Below are 21,295 nucleotides of genomic sequence, written 5' to 3' on the forward strand. Positions count from 1 at the left end.
CATGTATTATGGTTTATGCTCCTTGGGGGTCGTCCATAAATGACGTCACGCACCTGGAGGGGGGGGGGTCAGACATTTGTGACGATGTGTCACGAGGGGGGGGGGGTTGAGAAATGTGACGTCACATCAAAAAGCGCAACTTTAAATAAATATAGACAACACGTTCTACTGAATTTAATAGACTTTGTAATATTTTTTTCTCCTACAACATCAGAGTGCAGCGCCACATTAAATACGCACTACAATGACAATAGTTTAAAGCGATTTGAAGCGTGTTTTATTTTCAAAATGGAAACATGTGGGGGTTTTTTCGGGGGGGGGGGGCAGAGCTTTGTGACGTCATATTTGAGGGGGGATCTGACTTTTTGTGACGCCGTGTGACGAGGAAAAACCGTGTTTCGTCATGTATGCACGGGCCCCTTGGCATTGTGGTTCATGTGCGACAAAAGCACTTTGCGTGTCACGAGCGCGACCTTTCATGGATTCGTTCGGCAGCCGAAAGCCAACGCAGCTCGGCCAGCCCCGCACGGGCACGAACTCGCAACGCGGAGGTCGCCGAGTTGACCTCCTCACGCCACAGGTGAACGTCGGTGCAAGCCTCTCGCAACCCAGAGGCTGTGTGCACCCAGAGGCGGTGTGCATGTGCGACACCGCTGGGTGGACACCGCTGGGTGGAGCTGCCATGTCGAAATAAACACGCTGGAAGCGCTCTCTAGTCGCGATGTTAGCACAGAAAAGCACAACGACTATGGCAATACAATATGATGCGTTTGTGGGAAACTGCGAACACGATATTGTCGTCTTTTTTCCTCCTGATGACGATCGATTGTGTTGTGATCGAAACGTCGTAGTTTTTTTGTTATTTTCGTTGAAGCTATCTACGTCACTTTACGGAAAGACCCAATGAGAATTCGCGTTGGTTCCTCTTTCGTTTCATTTGCCCTTCCGCCCAGCACCATGCAGGCTGAGTGAACGCAGCGACTCCTCCGCCAGGTTTTAAAGTTACTTCACAAGCCATCCTACACACACAGATCTCTACTGCTACTACTTCACAAGCCATCCTACACACACACAGATCTCTGCTGCTACTCCACAAGCCATCCTACACACAGATCTCTGCTGCTGCTACTCCACAAGCCATCCTACACACACAGATCTCTGCTGCTGCTACTCCACAAGCCATCCTACACACACAGATCTCTGCTGCTACTCCACAAGCCATCCTACACACACAGATCTCTGCTGCTGCTACTCCACAAGCCATCCTACACACACAGATCTCTGCTGCTACTCCACAAGCCATCCTACACACAGATCTCTGCTGCCACTTCACAAGCCATCCTACACACACAGATCTCTGCTGCTGCTGCTACTTGACAAGCCATCCTACACACACAGATCTCTGCTGCTGCTACTCCACATGCCATCCTACACACTCAGAGATCTCTGCTGCTGATACTTCACAAGCCATCCTACACACACAGATCTCTGCTGCTACTCCACAAGCCATCCTACACACAGATCTCTGCTGCTGCTGATACTTCACAAGCCATCCTACACACAGATCTCTGCTGCTGCTACGTCACAAGCCATCCTACACACACACAGATCTCTGCTGATACTTCACAAGTCATCCTACACACACACAGATCTCTGCTGCTGATACCTCACAAGCCATCCTACACACACACAGATCTCTGCTGCTGCTACGTCACAAGCCATCCTACACACACACAGATCTCTGCTGCTGCTACTTGACAAGCCATCCTTCACACACACAGATCTCTGCTGCTGCTACGTCACAAGCCATCCTACACACACACAGATCTCTGCTGCTGCTACGTCACAAGCCATCCTACACACACACAGATCTCTGCTGCTGCTACGTCACAAGCCATCCTTCACACACACAGATCTCTGCTGCTGCTACTCCACAAGCCATCCTACACACACAGATCTCTGCAGCTACTTCACAAGCCATCCTACACACTCAGATCTCTGCTGCTGCTACGTCACAAGCCATCCTTCACACACACAGATCTCTGCTGCTGCTACGTCACAAGCCATCCTACACACACAGATCTCTGCTGCTACTACTTCACAAGCCATCCTACACACAGATCTCTGCTGCTACGTCACAAGCCATCCTTCACACACACAGATCTCTGCTGCTGCTACTCCACAAGCCATCCTACACACACAGATCTCTGCTGATACTCCACAAGCCATCCTACACACAGATCTCTGCTGCTACGTCACAAGCCATCCTACACACACAGATCTCTGCTGCTGCTACTTGACAAGCCATCCTACACACAGATCTCTGCTGCTGCTACTCCACAAGCCATCCTACACACACAGATCTCTGCTGCTGCTGCTACTCCACAAGCCATCCTACACACACAGATCTCTGCTGCTGCTACGTCACAAGCCATCCTACACACACAGATCTCTGCTGCTGCTACTCCACAAGCCATCCTACACACACAGATCTCTGCTGCTGCTACGTCACAAGCCATCCTACACACACAGATCTCTGCTGCTGCTGCTACTCCACAAGCCATCCTACACACACAGATCTCTGTGTGATCTCTGTGTGTGTGTAGGCACGAGGCGCGCGTCTCGAAGGGGGCTGGCGGTCGATCGTCGCAGGGACACCGATGTGGCCGTGGGAGTCACCGAGGCAGGCGACTCGCGGCCCGCGTGATGCAGGAAGGAGCCTGGGCGAGGTGGAGAGCCGTCGTCTCGCTCGCCCTCGGGGTGAGTCTTAACCTCGTCGACTTGCGCTCGGCGCTCTATAAATGCGCGATGTGTGTCGGACTTTGTTCGCGCCGTACGTAGCCAGCCGCGCTAAGACTGTGGCAGCTGCCGCTGCTGTGCCGGCCTCCTGAGCTGAAGAGGGAGACACACGCACAGACACACACACAGACACACACAGACACACGCACAGACACACACACACGCACACACACACACAGACACACACAGACACACACAGACACACACACGCACAGACACACACACACGCACAGACACACGCACAGACACACACACACGCACACACACACACAGACACACACAGACACACACACACGCACAGACACACACACGCACAGACACACACACACGCACAGATACACGCACAGACACACACACAGACACACACACAGACACACGCACAGACACACATACAGACACACACAGACACACGCACAGACACACAGACACACGCACAGACACACAGACACACGCACAGACACACAGACACACACACGCACAGACACACAGACACACGCACAGACACACAGACACACACACAGACACACACACAGACACACACACACACACAGACACACACACAGACACACAGACACACGCACAGACACACACACACAGACACACATACAGACACACACACACGCACACACAGACACACACACAGACACACACACACACACAGACACACACACAGACACACAGACACACGCACAGACACACACACACACAGACACACATACAGACACACACACACGCACACACAGACACACACACACAGACACACACAGACACACGCACAGACACACAGACACACACACAGACACACACGCAGACACACACACAGACACGGAGAGAGAGAGACAGGGGTCTGTGCAGTGCTCACGTCGTCGATGTTTCACAGAGACGACGTTCCGCCACCTGCGCTTGGCTGCCGTTGTTGCGTCTCACAGCTGCAGCTCGTTCCTGAACTCCCCCCGTGTATGAGTGGTGTAGTAGTTTCTCAGCTCAGGCTGCAATAGTCACGACATCGCGATTGAAGAAACATCACTTTGAGCAGCACACCACGCGAGAATTACAGCTGTGATCGATGCGCGTCGAACAGGCGTCTTGAACTGAGCACGGTGATGGTTGTGTAAGAGTTTGGGAGAGACGATGGCGATGGGAGGAGGATGCCAGAGCGGAGGAGTGCGAGGGAAGGAGCAGAAAGAGAAGTTGAGGAGGTGACCTGCAGGGTGGGTGGTGGGTGGGTGGATGAGGGGGTGAGTGAGTGGGTGAGTGAGTAGGTGGATGAGGGGGTGAGTGGGTGACTGAGTGGGTGGATTAATGGGTAGATGAATGGGTGGATGAGTGGGTGGGTGGATGAGGGGGTGAGTGAGTGGGCGAGTGAGTGGGTGACTGAGTAAGTGAATGAATGGGTGGATGAGTGGGTGAGTGGGTGGGTGGGTGAGTGAGTGAGTGAGTGGGTGAGTGGGTGAGTGAGTGGGTAGGTGAGCGGGTGAGTGGTTTGGTGAGTGGGTGAGCGAGTGGGTGAGTGAGTAGGTGGGTGAGTGAGTAGGTGGGTGAGTGAGTGGGTGGGTGAGTAGGTGGGTGAATGGGTGGGTGAGTAGGTGGATGAGTGGGTGACTGAATGGGTGGATGAGTGGGTGGGTGAGTGAGTGGGTGAGTGAGTGGGTAGGTGAGCGGGTGAGTGGTTTGGTGAGTAGGTGAGTGAGTGGGTGAGTGAGTAGGTGGATGAGGGGGTGAGTGGGTGAGTGAGTAGGTGGATGAGTGGGTGACTGAGTGGGTGGATGAATGGGTGGATGAGGGAGTGAGTAGGTGGATGAGTGGGTGACTGAATGGGTGAATGAATGGGTGGATGAGTGGGTGAGTGAGTGGGTGGGTGAGTGAGTGAGTGAGTGGGTGAGTGAGTGGGTGAGTGAGTGGGTAGGTGAGCGGGTGAGTGGTTTGGTGAGTAGGTGAGTGAGTGGGTGAGTGAGTGGGTGAGTGAGTAGGTGAGTGAGTAGGTGAGTGAGTAGGTGGGTGAGTGGGTGGGTGGGTGAGTGAGTGGGTGGGTGAGTGGGTGGGTGAGTAGGTGGGTGAGTAAGTAGGTGAGTGGGTGGGTGAGTGGGTGGGATTGTTGTTGTCTTGGTGTGATCTGAGACTGTTGTTTTGCTGCCTTTCCCACTCGCATTTAGTCTTGAAACATCGACAGGAATGAATAAACAATTGCGATTTCTACTCGCGCACTTTGTTTAGTGAGTATTTCGTTTCAGTGATGTGCACAACTTCCCTATACCGAGCGCTCCTGCCGTGTTTTTGTATCGTTGTTGTAACTTTCTGACCCGCCCTCTGGACATCGGTGATAAAGAGCTTCATAGCTCATCGGATTCCTCCAGGACAAAAACTAATTCTGAGTCACCCCGGGTGGTGTCTGCGTGGGGGGGTAGTTGGCTCGATCGATCATCGTCACCCCAGGTCCGAGCAGGTTGACCGATCGATACAGCAGGGAGCCCGAAACCGCCACTGATGGCCGGTGATCGAACCCAGCGCGCCGGGTGCACGCAAAGTTCAGTGCGCTAACCACTGCGCCACTACTCCACCCACAATTCAAATTTGTCGTCGTTAAACTCTCCTCGACCTTGCGACTGCAACCGCCGCCACAAAACCCCCACCCCGCCCGCCCGCCCGGCATCGACTCACACGCCCCCTGCTGTACCGTGCTGCCCCTGCTGCCCGTGCTGCCCCTGCTGCCCGTGCTGCCCCTGCTGCCCTGCTGTACCGTGCTGCCCCTGCTGCCCCTGCTGCCCCTGCTGCCCCTGCTGTACCGTGCTGCCTCTGCTGCCCGCGACTCGCCCCTGCTGCCCCTGCTGCCCCTGCTGCCCCTGCTGCCCCTGCTGCCCTGCTGTACCGGGCTGCTCGTGGTGTGCGGCTCCATCTCTCGGCACGGCAGTCGAAGCAAGGGGCGGGGTTCTCACCCCCCCCCCACACACCTCTTGTGTTTGTGTCCCGGAAGAATCCGATGAGCTATGAAGCTCTTTTCCACAGATGCCGGAATAAATAACATCACCGACATCGATCGGCAGGTCGCGTGCGGTGGGTTAAGGTGTGGTCGCCTCCACTCCTTCAAGACGTCTGAAGAGCGTGGAAGAGTAGGCCAAATCTCCTCTACAGAGGGCCTCTGTTGGAGGCCCTTCCGCCAGCGGTGGTGTGGGCGAGGCAGTTGCGGGACCGCGCCTTCGCAACGTTGTTCGGGAATGTCGACCATTCGCTCTGTGGGCGCTGCAAGGATGCAGAGTGACTCCGTGAGGTCATTGTCCCCTCCACTCTTCTCGGGCCTCGCCGCTGTTGCCCCACGGCGATGCCGCTGTGTTGACACCAATGTGTCACAGTGCTTGGGTGCCACTGCTCAGCGTCACGGCGTCGTCACGCTGAGCATCCGTCCCACACGCGCCGCTCATTCAGAACGGATGTTTGAAATGCCCGTACCCTGTGCACATTGAGCCGTGACCTTTGGCGACGTTTCTGTTTTTCTTTCTAGATTGTATTCATCACCAGGCTGGTGTCCTGTCAAGACTGCAGTGCAGAATTCTACAAAACGACTGACAACATCTGTTGCAGGCTATGCCGTGCAGGTAAATCAACCATACATTGTACCATGTTAGGGTTCATAATCAAGGTTGGTTTGGGTTAGATCGCATGAATATAAATGCCACCTTCCGACACAGCCAACTAGCAAGGTTTGTCACGTAAACAGAGCATGCCAATTCGTTACGAGTACAGCACCACCGGTAGAGCCAAGCCACAACATTGATAAGTCGTGTTAGAGTTAAATTTTTAAAGCTTTCGTGACTGCAGGGATTCATATTCTTGGTTCTTTCGGTGAAGTCACGTAGAAGGGAAACAATAAAATAATAAAAATATAAAACAATACAATTCTAACGACGTTTCGACTGCAACACAAGCAATCATCATGGTTTTCACACCTGATGATGATTGCTTGTGTTGCAGTCGAAACGTCGTGAGAATTTTATTGTTTTATATTTTTATTGTTTCCCTTCTACGTGACTTTACCGAAAGAACCAAGAATACGTGTTACAGTTGTTAAACAACAACAGCAGCAAAAAACCGGTCGACCGGCTTCTCTCTCTGTACGTGAGTTATGTTCTCTCTCAAAGACGTTGGTGACCACAGCCTTCCTGCCATTCAGCTCTGAGACACACAGACTCACAGAGATACCCACAGACTCACAGAGATACCCACAGACTCACAGAGAGACTTACAGACTCACATAGAGACCTACAGACTCACACAGAGACCTACAGACTCACATAGAGACCCACAGACTCACAGAGATACCCACAGACTCACAGAGAGACCTACAGACTCACATAGAAACCCACACACTCACAGAGACCTACAGACTCACATAGAGACCCACAGACTCACAGAGATACCCACAGACTCACAGAGACCTACAGAATCACATAGAGACCCACAGACCTGCATAGATATCCACAGACTCACAGAGACCTACAGACTCACAGAGATACCCACAGACTCACAGATATTCCTACAGACTCAGGTAGAGACCCACAGACTCGCATAGATACCCACACACTCACAGAGACCTACAGACTCACAGAGAGACCCACAGACCTGCATAGATACCCACAGACTCAGAGACCTACAGACCTGCATAGAGACCCACAAACTAATATAGAGACACAGACTCACAGAGACCTACAGACTCACAGAGATACCCACAGACTCACAGAGATACCCACAGACTCACATAGAGACCCACAAACTAATATAGAGACACAGACTCACAGAGCGACCCATAGACTCACACGGACACCCATAGACTCACAGCTTTCACATCCACACAGGAGATCAGACTTCCTATCTAGCACTGAAGTATTCTAATTCTCCTCGTGAATAATAATATACTTTGCAATGTAGATGCCATTTTCTATTGTTCTCTTTATCGCTGTGACGTGCCTTGCAGCTACTGTTACCACGCCTCCTAAAGAGTTCATTGGCTCCCACACCACCTGCTGGTTGTGGACGTCACAGACTTGTGTTTAACATTGAGGCTTGAACCTCTTCACTGGTATGACCAAACGCCCTGTGTGTTTACAGTGGATTGTTCATCCTTTCTTTAACTTCCTAACATTATGTTTAACCGGCGTATTTCGCAAATCGCTCTCAGATTCTGCAATGAATACAATGCCACCGGCCAATGTAATGTCATTTATGTTTTGACCACCATCTTGCACTCCATGCAACTACTCTGTCACTCCCAGCATCCTTTTACTACACGGCGAGTCATCGCTTAACGCGTGGCGGTGTTCGCACGACAACACTTTTCGCACAACGCGGAACACACGCCGTTATAACGCTTCTCGTTGTAACGGCGTTTCTGAGCGGCCGACGACGAACTACTTTCTTGAGCTGTGCGGCTGAGTGGTGCAGTGACACAGCACGCGGAATGATGCAGTAATGCCGCTGCAAACCCTCAGTTACTTGTGCCTCCTCACCGCCGTGTGGGTTGCGGTGCAGATTTGACTTGAACTCAGCTGTCAGTGTCGCTTGGTGAAGGCGGGAAGAAGTACAGTCCAACTATGGTGTTCGCGAAACTGCCCTCTCCCTGCCACAACGTGGCCCCGCAGCCTATAGCACCTGTTGTGCACGGTGCTTGCCCGTCCAAGCACTATCTATCCACCCTCGACTGTGCTGAGCTTCTGAGATCTCGCCAGATGGGGCGTCAGTCGTGTGTACAGTATTCGCTTCGAAACCAGAACAAAACAAGCCACGTTTAACACCATCAAACTTCACTCGACAGCACAAAATACTCAGCGGCGTCACTGTGGAGAACAAACTAAAATAAATAAGCGGCCAAAATTCCTCCTTTCCATAACTGACCCGACGCTGCCAAGATAAAGGTATTTTTTACACACCTCATCTGCCACACGGCTTCTGGGAGTGCATAATTTCAGGGGCATTGGATCAACACAAGTAAGCACTGGGCCAAGTGAGAGAGAACTGTAGCCAACTCCACAAATGAGCACGGCTTAGCCAATCACACAATAACTGCAGCGCTTTCGCATGATTTGGCATCTCATAAGTATGACTAATGCCTCTTTTTATTGCAGGAACTTACAAGGCAGTGGACTGCACAGAGAATGGAAAGGATGCTTTCTGTTTGTTGTGTCCCGAGGGCCTCTACATGGAGACAGATAACCACGCCACATCCTGTAACCCGTGTAAGAAATGCAGAAAAGGTAAAGACATCGTGAACGATAGAGGCAGCATTGGCATGGCTATCGCACCGCAGTGTGGGGCGGCCGACTGTAACCATCACCGAGAACATTCAGCTGACTGAATGCTCTCAAATCCAGCCATCCCCGAAGATCTGAGGGGGTCTACGGAATCGCCATTCACGGCGGCTTGAGATGCAGAAGCGTCTCGACGCTCGGTGCATTTAAAACATCGCCATTGATGCTGCGCCTCCTCAAAACACCATCTTCACCATGCCTTAGGAATTACGCATTACGACTGCAGTTATACCATCACACGTATACCACCATGCAGACTCCGGTCATACTCGCAGCAGCGGCTTTTGGCTGGCCATCAAACAAAGACGGCAGTCACCGCATCACGCGCTTTCAGACACGCTTCTGCGGCCGTCTGGAACGCTCTTCCTTCCGATATTAGGAAGCCTCTGGAGCTGAACACTTTTAAATCATCATCATCTAGATTGGCAAACTAATTTCATTAGAACTGAATTTTGTGTTTAGTTTTTTGTCCTTCCCCCGCACCTCTGATTAGCACGGTTGGCTACATACGGTGCAAAAGAAGTTCAACGTATATGCGAATAAGTCATCATAGCCCAAAACAGTTTTCTTCTGGTTAAACTAAAGAAGCTTGAAACTGCATGGGCCACCATTCGAAGTAGGTATATTCATATTAAAGATGATAATTGTCTATTATTCTTGAAGCCCACTGAAGACAATGGTATTATCTGAATTGTAGGTGGGCAATACAGTTTATAATAAAATATCAAGAAAAATAATGTATGTATGTTGAACTTCTTCTTCACCATCCGTAGCTAATAGGAGGTGGGGGTTACAGGATGTGACATGGGTTTCTGTCTCCATGTAATGGCAACGCATCACGTGGCATAAGCAGTTACCAGAGTCCACGTCCATCTCATTGTGGCAGTAGATCTGAGCAGTGTAACGCATGGAGGAGTTGTCATTGCTTCCAGCAAACTTCATCTGATCACAACATAAACTAAAAGTTGCATTTCTGATTTACGCATGCTGCTTTCCGTACAGACGAAACCATTAAAACTCCATGCACTATCGCATCGAATACCCAGTGCCGGTGCAAAGAGGGCCTTCAGTGGAATCCAGAGACCAGAACTTGTTGGATGACCGAGCCAGGTAAGGACACGCATGGTGACCCTTCCCCTGGTGACCCTTCCCCTGGTGACCCTTCCCCTGGTGACCCTTGCCCTGGTGACCCTCGCCCTGGTGACCCTTCCCCTGGTGACCCTTCCCCTGGTGACCCTTGCCCTGGTGACCCTTCCCCTGGGGACCCTTCCCCTGGGGACCCTTCCCCTGGTAACCCTTCCCCTGGTGACCCTTGTCCTGGTGACCCCCTGGTGACCCTTCCCCTGGGGACCCTTCCCCTGGTGACCCTTCCCCTCATCTTCATAGGCCAGGTTCTGAGATCACCCCGCCCACGGGCTCCAGTGCAGCTGCACCACCTGCACACTCGGCATCGATACCGCTGGGTCCCATCGAGCCAGGGGGCAGCAACCTGCAGCTCTAGAGCCAAGGGCAGCAGCCTGCAGCTCCAGGGGGCAGCAACCGGCAGCTCCAGAGCCAGGGGGCAGCTCCAGAGCCAGGGGCAGCAACCTGCAGCTCCAGAGCCAGGGGCAGCAACCTGCAGCTCCAGAGCCAGGGGGCAGCTCCAGAGCCAGGGGCAGCAACCTGCAGCTCCAGAGCCATGGGCAGCAACCTGCAGCTCCAGAGCCATGGGCAGCAACCTGCGGCTCCAGAGCCGCGTGCGGTGGCTCTTTGGCTTCCCCGCTTGCTGGCAGCCGTTTTTTTTAACGTGAATCTTAAACGTAACTTAACACAACGATAATAATCAATTTATATAAGAATCAATTTGTTAAATATGAAAGGGAATGGGTCACTATGGAACGTCTTGGTGGCGAAATGGTTACACCAGTCCAACGTGTTTTGTGAAAGAATAACTAAAGGGGGAACCCACGAAATAGACGCAGTTTATTCCTTCAGCTATTTTGTTTATTTAAGTCATGTGGTGTATAGCTGCTGTGTGTATGTGTTTGTGTATAAGTGGCCCTGCGTGTGACGCGACTCTCGAACTATTTTGGTCAAAGACACAAAATGGATCTTCTACCTTTAAAGGGTCGCCAGCCCCTGCCCACAGACGACGGATGAACCCGCAGGCTCACACCGAGACCGTCGCCTCACACCGAGCCTGCTTGACGAGGGCGTCTGTGGCCAATGACGTGATTCATCATTGACTTTGTGTTCGACCACGGAATGATCTGACCAAATCTGTATCGCGAATCCTCCACCAATCAGACACAGCCAAACAAATTCTATTGGCGCCGTGAAGACGCGTTTAACGTCCCGATGGTTATCAATATTGTCGTCGTTTCAAGTTCAAGAGTAAATCACAAAACCAAATTCAGCGACGGGTACAACGTTTCGTTAGTAAATACGCCAAAAACATCGTCAGAGATAAACATCCAGAGCCGCAAAATGAGAATCCGAGTAGCCGCGTCACCTGACCAGGCCTCCACAAACAGGCATTATGTGCATCGTACGGAACAACTAATCAGATTCAAAGTATGCACATACGTCGTGGAAACATTCCAGTGCTAAGCTAACTGGTATTGCTTATTTAGCCACCTAGCAGAACTCGCATGTCAGGGTGAGGGCCATAGTGTTGATCTCAATAACGTGGAAGGTTTCTGTAAAATCCTTATTGCCAAAGATGAATCCATTGGGAGGGAGAAACATACAAATTACAGTACTTCGAGCTGATTGTTACACATGAAATGTGGCTTCGAAACACATTGTCGATTAGTAGGTGATATACACAATTGACTTATTTAACAATTCCAACCTTAGGTTTATCACTTGGGCTTTCACAACGGATAAAACAAATCTCATGGAGAGGTTGTGTTTTAATACAAGGCAAAGAACGTGCGTACCTGTGTTGATGTTTGTTGTTTATCTGCTTTATCCAGGTGCGATAGTAAAACCAGTGGCGCATTTGGCCACGTTCATTCTTTTTTTGCTTCTGATTTGGATCGCTCGACAAACGTGGAAGTTATTCAGTGAGTACTGACTGCACATTGTCACTTGCTCATGATGTTTGCGCTTCTTCCCTGATCGTGCTATCGTCGTCGTGTGACATGACGAAGAATGAATTTTGATATCTTTCGCTGAGCAGTTGCGACCCCCTTGCGTTTAGAGAACTACCTACAGAAGTGGATATCACAGAGCTCACCCTGAGATTTGTATTGTCATGTACAAATTGCCCAGATGTCGTCAGATCTCAGAAGCTAAGCAGAGATGAACCTGGATGATAGTGCTTGGATGGGTGACCACCATGCACTAACAGGTTGTCAGAGGGCAGCAGAAATATGTTGTTGGATTATGCATCTATGCTCTCTTGTCTATGCAGACAGCGATTAATGCTTTGGTATTTACATTGGCCTTGTACCGTTCACATTTTGGGGTTGTTCTCTGGTCTAACACCGGTGGTGAGACAAGGCCACGAAGGGCGGCTGTCTCTCGTGTGGCCAATCAGTTTCGAGGACTATGCGTAACATTGTTATGTATGTTTTGTTATGTATGTATGTTTTACCACGAGCATGTGTGGTGAATGAAGACTTGATGCCTTGTGATAATAGGTGTTGTCTATTTTGTGTTTGGACATCTTAACACCTTCTGTATTACGCTTTGGTTCTTTCGGTAAAGTAACGTAGAAAGAAAATAGATTAAATAATAGAATATGACGTTTCGATTGCAACACAAGCAACCGTCATCAGGTAGAACTAAATTTGAGAGAGAGACAAAACACAGACACGGAGACACACACAGACAGACACACAAGCAGAGAGAGACAACACAGAGACACACAGAGAGACACACAACATAGACACACAGACACACAACATAGACACACAGAGACACAATGCCTCTGTGTGGAGGCCTTAAACAGAGAGGGGGGGGGGGGCAGAGAGAGAGGTGGGTCTCCTGGGGCAGCTGCTGGAGCAGAGAATTCAGCATGTCAATGAATCCACCCCGAAGCGACCGAGTGAAAGAAGATCGAATGGCCCTATGAGAGCCTGGTACATTTTAGGCTCTCATTGGGCCATTCGATCTTCTTTTCCTCGGTCGCTTCGGGGTGGATTCATTGACATGCTGAATTCTCTGCTCCAGCAGCTGCCCCAGGAGACCCACCTCTCTCTCTGCCCAAACCCCCACCCCCCTCTCTCTCTGTTTAAGGCCTCGACACAGAGGCATTGTGTCTCTGTGTGTCTATGTTGTGTCTCTGTGTGTCTATGTTGTGTGTCTCTCTGTGTGTCTCTGTGTTGTCTCTCTCTGCTTGTCTGTCTGTCCGTGTGTCTCCGTGTCTGTGTTTTGTCTCTCTCTCAAATTTAGTTCTACCTGATGATGATTGCTTGTGTTGCAATCGAAACGTCGTATTCTATTATTTAATTTATTTTCTTTCTACGTGACGTTACCGAAAGAACCAAAGAGTAATTCCTGCAGTCACGAAAGCTTCAAATCAAGTTTGAACCTCCTGTATTATTGCCGGAAAGGGCAAAGCCTCTTCATCCTAAAACATTGATGTTTATGTTTTGCAGAAAATCTAATAAAAAAAATAAGGGAACCAAAGGATCAACTACCCATCGTCTGGCCCCATACAGTCGTGAGTGTCCCTGCAACGAGTGCGATTCTGACGACGTGTTAATCCATGCCACGTTTTGAATCTAAACGCGGATTCACATGAGGGGCTTCATTTATCACTCCAATCTTCCCGAAGGTTGCTTGGCTGGCTTGGAGTGGGGTTTTTGGGCATAAGGCACTACCACTACAGTACAAGCGATGACTATCCGTAACAATTCAATGTAATTTTGTATTCTCTACGCCTGTAATCCGAGGAACACGTTGAAACAAAATGATAAAATGAGGCTATATGCATGCGGAGTGCCAAGATAAGTCTGTGAACAGAGCTAATGACTGTTCTGGCCAAGTGTTAGAAATGGCTAAATGATTACTTTCAACACATGAGATGGTTTGGTGGCTCACAACTGCTGCTCCAAAGCAGATTGCCAACCATCCCGGTGGCTCAAGTCGAAACGAATGCCAATAGGGTTACACGGGAACACGGAATGCCCATGGGCTAACATTGCAAAATGAATGCCCATTGGGTTACTTGGGGGAAATGCCCGCTGCAAATGAATAAATTGTTATCAGAGCCTCGGCAACTTCCACTTCACGTGCAACTGCTTCCAAATACCAGGTTGCATAGTCCACCGTTGTCACAATGTATCGATTGCCTTTGTAAAAATGTGAAAACATTACGAGCATTTTCCCCAGTGGCACTGTATATATCCCTTTGCAATTGTCCTCAGGCAAATGTGATACAACTGGTAGAAACCCTGTGGTGAGTGCACAGCCCTATTGATCCATTCTTATCCATAGCTACCATCAGTGGGAGATTTCTGATCTGGTACAGGTACGCCCCCTTCACCAACCCACACTGACCTGCAAGGTGAAGTATGGTCAAATAACCCCCGTGACCTGCACGACACAGGCAGACCCTCATAGCAGTGGATTGAGAAAAGGGTTGTGCATGTACTTAGATACAGTTCGATGTGAGATTATTTCACCGTTTTCATCAAGGGCTCTGTGTTTTTGTTCACTCATAATGTTGGAGTTGGAAATGCTGATTACAAATGCTGACGATGAACTGGGGGGACCGGCGTTCTTTTTACTGAAAACCAAGAAGAGGGAATTGAAGCTCTGGCTCAGAGTCAACCCAGAGCACCTTCTGGAGCATCTCGACAGCAACAGCCTGATGTCACGTGACTTCTACAAACGAGTCACCGCCTTGCCGCTGGAACAACGCATCAACGTTCTGGTCACACATTTCATGGAGGGCGGAGAGCACCAATGTCGTGTCCTGCTGAGGGCCCTTTTTGATGTGAGAAAGACTTACGCTGAGATGTGGAATTGGCTGATCGCTATGGGTAAGAGAGATGTACCCACTTTAAAAGCGTTTTTATTTTTCCATAATGTAATCCCGATTGTGCTACCGGCATCAAGCAATGAGAGACATTCTCTCAATTGGATCTCTCACAAGGCGTGCAACACTTCGCATGAGAGAGCAGAGCGGCCCAGTGAAGCGGATGCCACAGAGCAACCTCTGAGATCCCTGCAAGTGACCTCGGGCCTATACAGTAGGAGGCAACTCTTTCCCATGACCTCTGCCACAGAGGTCAATGTTCATTGCATGACGGTCAAACCAGTGCGTTGCATTTTTAACTCTCTCAGCTGTGACTTTGCAAACTTAAGCGCAGAACGAAATTTAACGTCATCGGTTTGTGTGCAGTAATTAAAAACTGGGCTCTAACCATCAACTCACTTGAGAAGTCGGTTTAATCACATGCAGCTTCCTGAATTTGAACCCGCTAATCTTATTGGTGCCGGGGTCAGCGCTCTTGACCTCTGTAGGCACCTGGCCACCTCACCAAGGTGAGACTTGTATAGTTCAGCCAATGGCATGTCATGCTGTGTCCGCGTAGGAGGTGTAATCAAGTGCTCGATCGGTTGTTCTCACAGACAGGAACGTGAAGTTAATCATCGTGGAAGGACAGTCACTGAGAGCTATTCGCACGAATAAACTTGAACTTAAGCAATGGCTGAGCTCCAATCCGAGTCACCTCGTGGACAAGTTGGAAAAATACGGATTCCTGACAGCTTACAGGGCGTCTTCGTTCACAAACAACAAGGAATGCGCCTTGAATGTTCTGAATCACTTCATCGACCGAGGGGACGAAGGCTGTGAGAAGCTCCTGTTTGCCCTTCAAGCCGTGCACGTCCACTACTCCCACTTGCACGAGTGGCTACACTCTCTCGGTGAGTGGCATATGAGGAGATATTTTTGTTGTCTCGCAATTTTACGAATTTCATCCCTACAGTGACATCGGCCTCCTTTCACGCTAGACGAAGTACGGTAAACCCTGGCCCATCGCGGGGGGTTGCGTTTTTGAAAATAACCGCGAACGGAAAATCCGTGATCGGAAAACTCAAAAGCAAATGGGGAAAACTCGAGATTGGTTCACAGTTCGTAATACAACACCCAACCCTCCTGTTGCTTTATGTTAGCCTACATCAACCCAAACATTTAACAGGAAGTGTTTTGAATGGGAAATTGTAATCGTATTTTCTAGTGTTAAATAAAACTTTAACGGTGAATGAAAAAAATGAATGAGAAATTAGAACGGAAAAAAAATAACGCAGTGTACAATACTGCACACGTATCGTCTAAATGTAACTACCGTTGCACGTCTCCTCGCTTCTCCTGACCACTGTAGGGGCAGATAACGATGTCGTGCTTTTCTGTTCCTTGTTCACTTTGTTAGTTATATAATGACGCTAATGGTCATTTTGTGTTGTGTATTTTATTGTTTTGTGTCAAACCCGGACCCACATTTGACAGAGCGGGTGGTTGGCAATAAACAGCAGTTCACTCGCATTGGTTCAAACAGACGTTGTTCTGCTGATGAGACACTGATTTGTCAAATTTCTTCCATTCTTTGTTTGGAGTGAACCAATTCTGCTGAATGTTGCACTTCCAGAAGGCATATATAAGGGATGTAGGCACGTCGCCTATTTGTTGACTCTTCTTGTCGCTCGCTTTCAGGGTTCTTCATGGAAATTCTGAACAACTCCCCCTTATTTATCATGCAACGCAGCGACGCTGAACTCAGCAATGCTCTGCAGAATTCCCTCCCAAACCTGATTTGTATCCTGCAAAGTGATGTCAAATTTCTTCTACGTCACCTCCTCCAACAAAACCTCATCACTAAGGTGGGCACCGCGGGGTAACTTTCTACCTTCTGTCAGCGTGTAAATACACTCAAATTCATCGTTATTTCTCAATCCATAAATGGATGCGGGCTACCACATGCCACCTGGGCCATCACGTTTGTTTTTCTCTATATATACAGTATATATACAGTATTTACAGTGTATATACAGTATATACAGTGTATATGTACAGTATATATGCAGTGTATATACAGTGTGTATATACATGTGGCTGCTGAAGTCTACATTCAATTTGGAAGTTGGGAATATGAAACCGATGCAGACATCGGCATCAAGAGGATCGTACACGATGGTAGGGAGGCGTCGTGTAAGAATGGAGGAGAGCACTTTACCAAGACTGGCATTCAAGTGGCAATCACAGCGTTTGGTGACCAAGGAGGCGAGCTAAAGCCACACATCGGGATGCTAAGGAAATGGAGCTTTGAGGTTTGGTTTCTAGGGCGGTGACATGACCTCGCGGTAGCGCACTCGGCGCTTGTTGAAGAGGGTCACGGCAGCCACTCCGATGGATACTCTGGGCGTGTTAACCACACAACTACATGCCGTCTGCGTCACAGTGGATGTTACATATCCCGTGACAGCATTCATAGGAGCAGATCGTTGCACGCTGGCCTCATGCTCCAAATTTGCCACGTTTTAAAAATGACTCGCAAAATATACAGAGCATAGCAATCATCAACCCCCTGCTGTCAAAAACGTGGCAAGACCCTTATATATATAAAAAAAAAAACATTCATGATACTTTCCTCGGTAAGCAAGCGTAATGATCATACAAAATATACTTTGTAGCGTTTGTGGATTCTAGGAGAATGGCGAGGTGTGGAGGTATAAACGATGCGAGCTGCAAAGACATCTTGATCTTAAAAGGACATTGCATGACACTGTCATCACCGATGTTTCAGGAGACAGAGGCTACGTTGCTTGGAGATGCAACGGAGATGAAGAAGTCTGTCACGCTGCTGCTGGATGTCGTGAAGAAATATCCGCGTTGCGCGAACAGACTGTGGGAGATCGTGTGGGGTCTCCGAGATACCCACCCACAGCTCACGGAGTTTTGTCTGCAGCTTTGAGACCCCCCCCCTACCAAAAGTAATCTTTGGTTGATTATAACATTTATGCAAAACAACAAATTTACAGCGAGTCAGCTTCGAGGGGAATTGTATATGGGTGGGTGGGGATAGTACGTGGTGACATCTCTGCTTTATTGACCTGGCCAAGACCTATGTTATCAATAACAGGCCAGGGCTGTGAGCAGTTCTTCATCCTTTCGGAGTCCCTGACTTTCTGTTCACAATCATTAAGGGCCTTCATGATGGTAGGCTACGTAGCCAGGAGTCGGAGCCATTCCCTGGTCACCTAGGGGTGCGACAGGGATGTCCTCTGGCTTCCACATTATTTAACATCATCTTTGACCACGTAGTTCAAGAAACTTTCCATGGCTGTACTGGAGGAATTTCTATCTGGGACAGATACAATGGGAGGCTGATCAATGCCCGTGTGCGGTCGAGGGATGGTTCCCTATTGGTCAACCACGTTATGTATGCTGATGATCTGGTAATTGCTGTTCACTCAGAAGAGTTGGAGGGGCTGCTGCTGAACCTTGAGTGTGCCACTAAGAGGTGGGGTCTTACCATCAGCCTCACCAAAACTAAGCATCTGCATGGGTATTTTGTGCCACCAAACACGCCACCTCTTCAGCTCCCCATTGGTGATGGAGGAGTTGTGGAGAGTTTCACAAACCTGGGCAGTGTGCTTATGAAAAGCTCCGGTTTTACAGCAGAGGTCTCACTCCGAATCAGTCGGGCGGCATTATCGGCTGCGCAATGCTGTGTGGAAGCTGCTGGTCTATCACTCCGCACAAGCTTCGGGTCTTCTCGCCACAGTCATGCCCTCCCTTCTCTATGCTTGTGAAACGTAGACTCTTCTAATGAAACATCTGCGCCAGTTAGAAACATTCAGGCTGGCATGCCTGCGATCCATCCTGGGTTTAACCAGCCTGTATTGTGTGAGGAGCTCACAATCCTTTAAAGATCTGGACACATTCAGTGAGCTCGTCTGGCAGGCAAGGCTGTGTTGGCTGGGTCATGTAGCCTGCATGCCCAGCCACCGCATGCCCATGCAGCTTCTATTTGGCCGCATAAAGGGTGCTAAACGGGCATGACATGGGCTGGAGAAGAGATGGTCTGATGCGGTACGAGATGATGTAGCGCTGAATAGACTTGCCGACGACTGGTACCAGCGGTGTCAAGATTAGCCTCTATAGAGGAGACTCGTGAAGGACGCTACTGGGCAGTTTGGAGTCAGTCGCCCTCCAGCAACAACGGAGGGCGGAGGAGCAACGCTCACAACAACGAGCGGTGCACCGGGCGGCTAAAACGCAGCAAGTCGGCACAGTAGGGGGTACAGCTGGTGGTGCATCTACCAGTGGTCATCTCAGCCAATCCATGGCACCTGCTGGGTCTGTCCCGAGACTTGTCAGCGAGCCTACGACACTTCACGTGGCCTCAAAGTGCACTTGGCCTGGCACAGGTACTGTGGTGATGTCACCGTCACTTAGTGGCGAATGGCGGTTGTATTGGTAGGTGGGAACAATAGTGGTGGGTGGGGACAGTTGTGGTGGGTGGGGGCAGTTGTGGTGGGTGGGGACAGTTGTGGTGGGTGGGGACAGTTGTGGTGGGTGGGGGCAGTTGTGGTGGGTGGGGACAGTTGTGATGGGTGGGGACAGTTGTGGTGGGTGGGAACAATAGTGGTGGGTGGGGACAGTTGTGGTGGGTGGGGACAGTTGTGGTGGGTGGGGACAATAGTCGTGGGTGGGGACAGTTGTGGTGGGTGGGGACAGTTGTGGTGGGTGGGGACAGTTGTGGTGGGTGGGGACAATAGTCGTGGGTGGGGACAGTTGTGGTGGGTGGGGACAGTTGTGGTGGGTGGGAACAATAGTGGTGGGTGGGAACAATAGTGGTGGGTGGGAACAATAGTGGTGGGTGGGGACAATAGTCGTGGGTGGGAACAATAGTGGTGGGTGGGGACAATAGTCGTGGGTGGGAACAATAGTGGTGGGTGGGGACAATAGTCGTGGGTGGGGACAGTCTTGGTCAGGCAGATTTATGACTCGAACAGAAATGTAACATAAAATGTCGGTCATCATTAGAAAATGTTTTTTTTTTAATAATTAATCTATAAACCTGAAATTACATGTTTTTATACCAATAAAAAATGTGGAAACCATTAACTTGTCAAATAATGTATCCGTCTTTCAAATCAAATAAATGTAATGGTGATGAGGTGTACAAATGAACACAACTTACAGCTGTAAATAGTTCTGATGCCAGTTTTCCTCTTGGTTCTATCATTTATTGTGGATGGCAACGACTTTCTTTCCATCACTGTGATCTCCGTGAAATGATGAGGAAAAGAAAGGAGGGAACACTGCACAACGATGAACGAAGCAATGGGATTCATCTTCTTTGGTTCTTTCGGTAAAGTCACGTAAAATGAGAATAAAATAATAAATTGATAAAATAAAATAACACAATCATATTCTCACGACGTTTCGGCCACAACACAAGCGAAACGTCGTGAGAATATTATTGTGTTATTTTATTTTATCAATGTATTATTTTATTCTCATTCTACGTGTCTTTACCGAAAGAACCAAAGAAGATGAATCCTTGCAGTCACGAAAGCTTTAAATCGAAATTTAGAAGCAATGGGAGCTTGAAAGCAGGAAACGGGAGGTTGATGATTGGCAATTCAGGACGAGAAAACCACAGCTCGTGATTGAGATATTTTAAAATTAGTGGAGGAGCTATATGCAGATCTCTTTAGCAAAACGCAAAATGTTTAGCCCAGGAATCGGACTGGCTGTCAAGTGCAGATGGCAGACTGCACAAGTCAACACTGCCCTTCGCAGTTTGAAGGTGAAACCTCCCAAGACAAAATCTCTACACAGAAATTAAAAACCGCAATCATGGAATGATGCCTCAACCACTCTTTTTAAAAATGGGGATAAATATTATTTGAAAAACTGCGACTCCATAACCTCTTATCGAACGTATGTAAAGTGTTATTCATAATAAAGGTTTTTGAGTTAGATCGCGTTATTTATGAATGTGTCGCAACCCTCCACCACCCGACACGGCCAATCAGTAAAAAAAGTGTCACGTTGACAAAAGACAAAATAGTTCACTACTTTAGCCCACCGGTGTGTTGAAGAGTGACTCCATAACATTTACAATTTTAGTCCGACGTTTCGCTTTTAATTACATCCAGCATCTTCGGGCGATTTGCCAGAATAGTGAAGCCATCCACCTGCTTCAGGTCTTAAATAGTGCAGGGTGACGTCATCGTTGTTGAACCCCATC

The 21,295-nt window shown here is 49.3% G+C and overlaps 1 protein-coding gene across 3 annotated transcripts; it reads left to right on the forward strand.

Annotated features, from left to right (window-relative positions):
• Window positions 1-392: 392 nt before the first annotated feature.
• LOC116955210 (uncharacterized) lies at window positions 393-19,547 on the forward strand. Of its 3 annotated transcripts, none has more exons than XM_076052798.1 (11): window positions 393-580; window positions 2,607-2,760; window positions 6,296-6,389; window positions 8,913-9,041; window positions 10,098-10,205; window positions 12,053-12,142; window positions 13,682-13,746; window positions 14,755-15,070; window positions 15,663-15,959; window positions 16,747-16,913; window positions 17,837-19,547. In XM_076052798.1, exons 1-11 carry the CDS (start codon window positions 408-410, stop codon window positions 18,002-18,004), a joined length of 1,761 nt encoding a protein of 586 aa, XP_075908913.1. In that variant the 5' UTR covers window positions 393-407; the 3' UTR covers window positions 18,005-19,547. The 3 variants fall into 3 exon arrangements, with proteins under 3 accessions (XP_075908913.1, XP_075908914.1, XP_032832115.1); XM_076052799.1 differs by having other exon boundaries at window positions 14,758-15,070; XM_032976224.2 differs by lacking the exon at window positions 393-580 and adding an exon at window positions 899-993.
• The last annotated feature ends 1,748 nt before the right edge of the window (window positions 19,548-21,295 follow it).

The sequence above is a fragment of the Petromyzon marinus genome, chromosome 58 (assembly GCF_048934315.1).
Source record: "Petromyzon marinus isolate PM22_M1 ecotype Great Lakes invasive population chromosome 58, UKy_Petmar_22M1.pri1.0, whole genome shotgun sequence".
In the NCBI taxonomy this organism is placed as follows: Eukaryota; Metazoa; Chordata; class Hyperoartia; order Petromyzontiformes; family Petromyzontidae; genus Petromyzon; species Petromyzon marinus.

Coding starts and splice junctions, on each gene's coding strand:
- LOC116955210 (XM_076052798.1), top strand. CDS start 408: ATGCACGGGCCCCTTGGCATTGTGGTTCATGTGCGACAAAAGCACTTT. Junction 12,143..13,681: donor ACAAACGTGGAAGTTATTCA/GTGAGTACTGAC, acceptor TATGTTTTGCAG/AAAATCTAATAAAAAAAATA. Junction 16,914..17,836: donor AACAAAACCTCATCACTAAG/GTGGGCACCGCG, acceptor CCGATGTTTCAG/GAGACAGAGGCTACGTTGCT.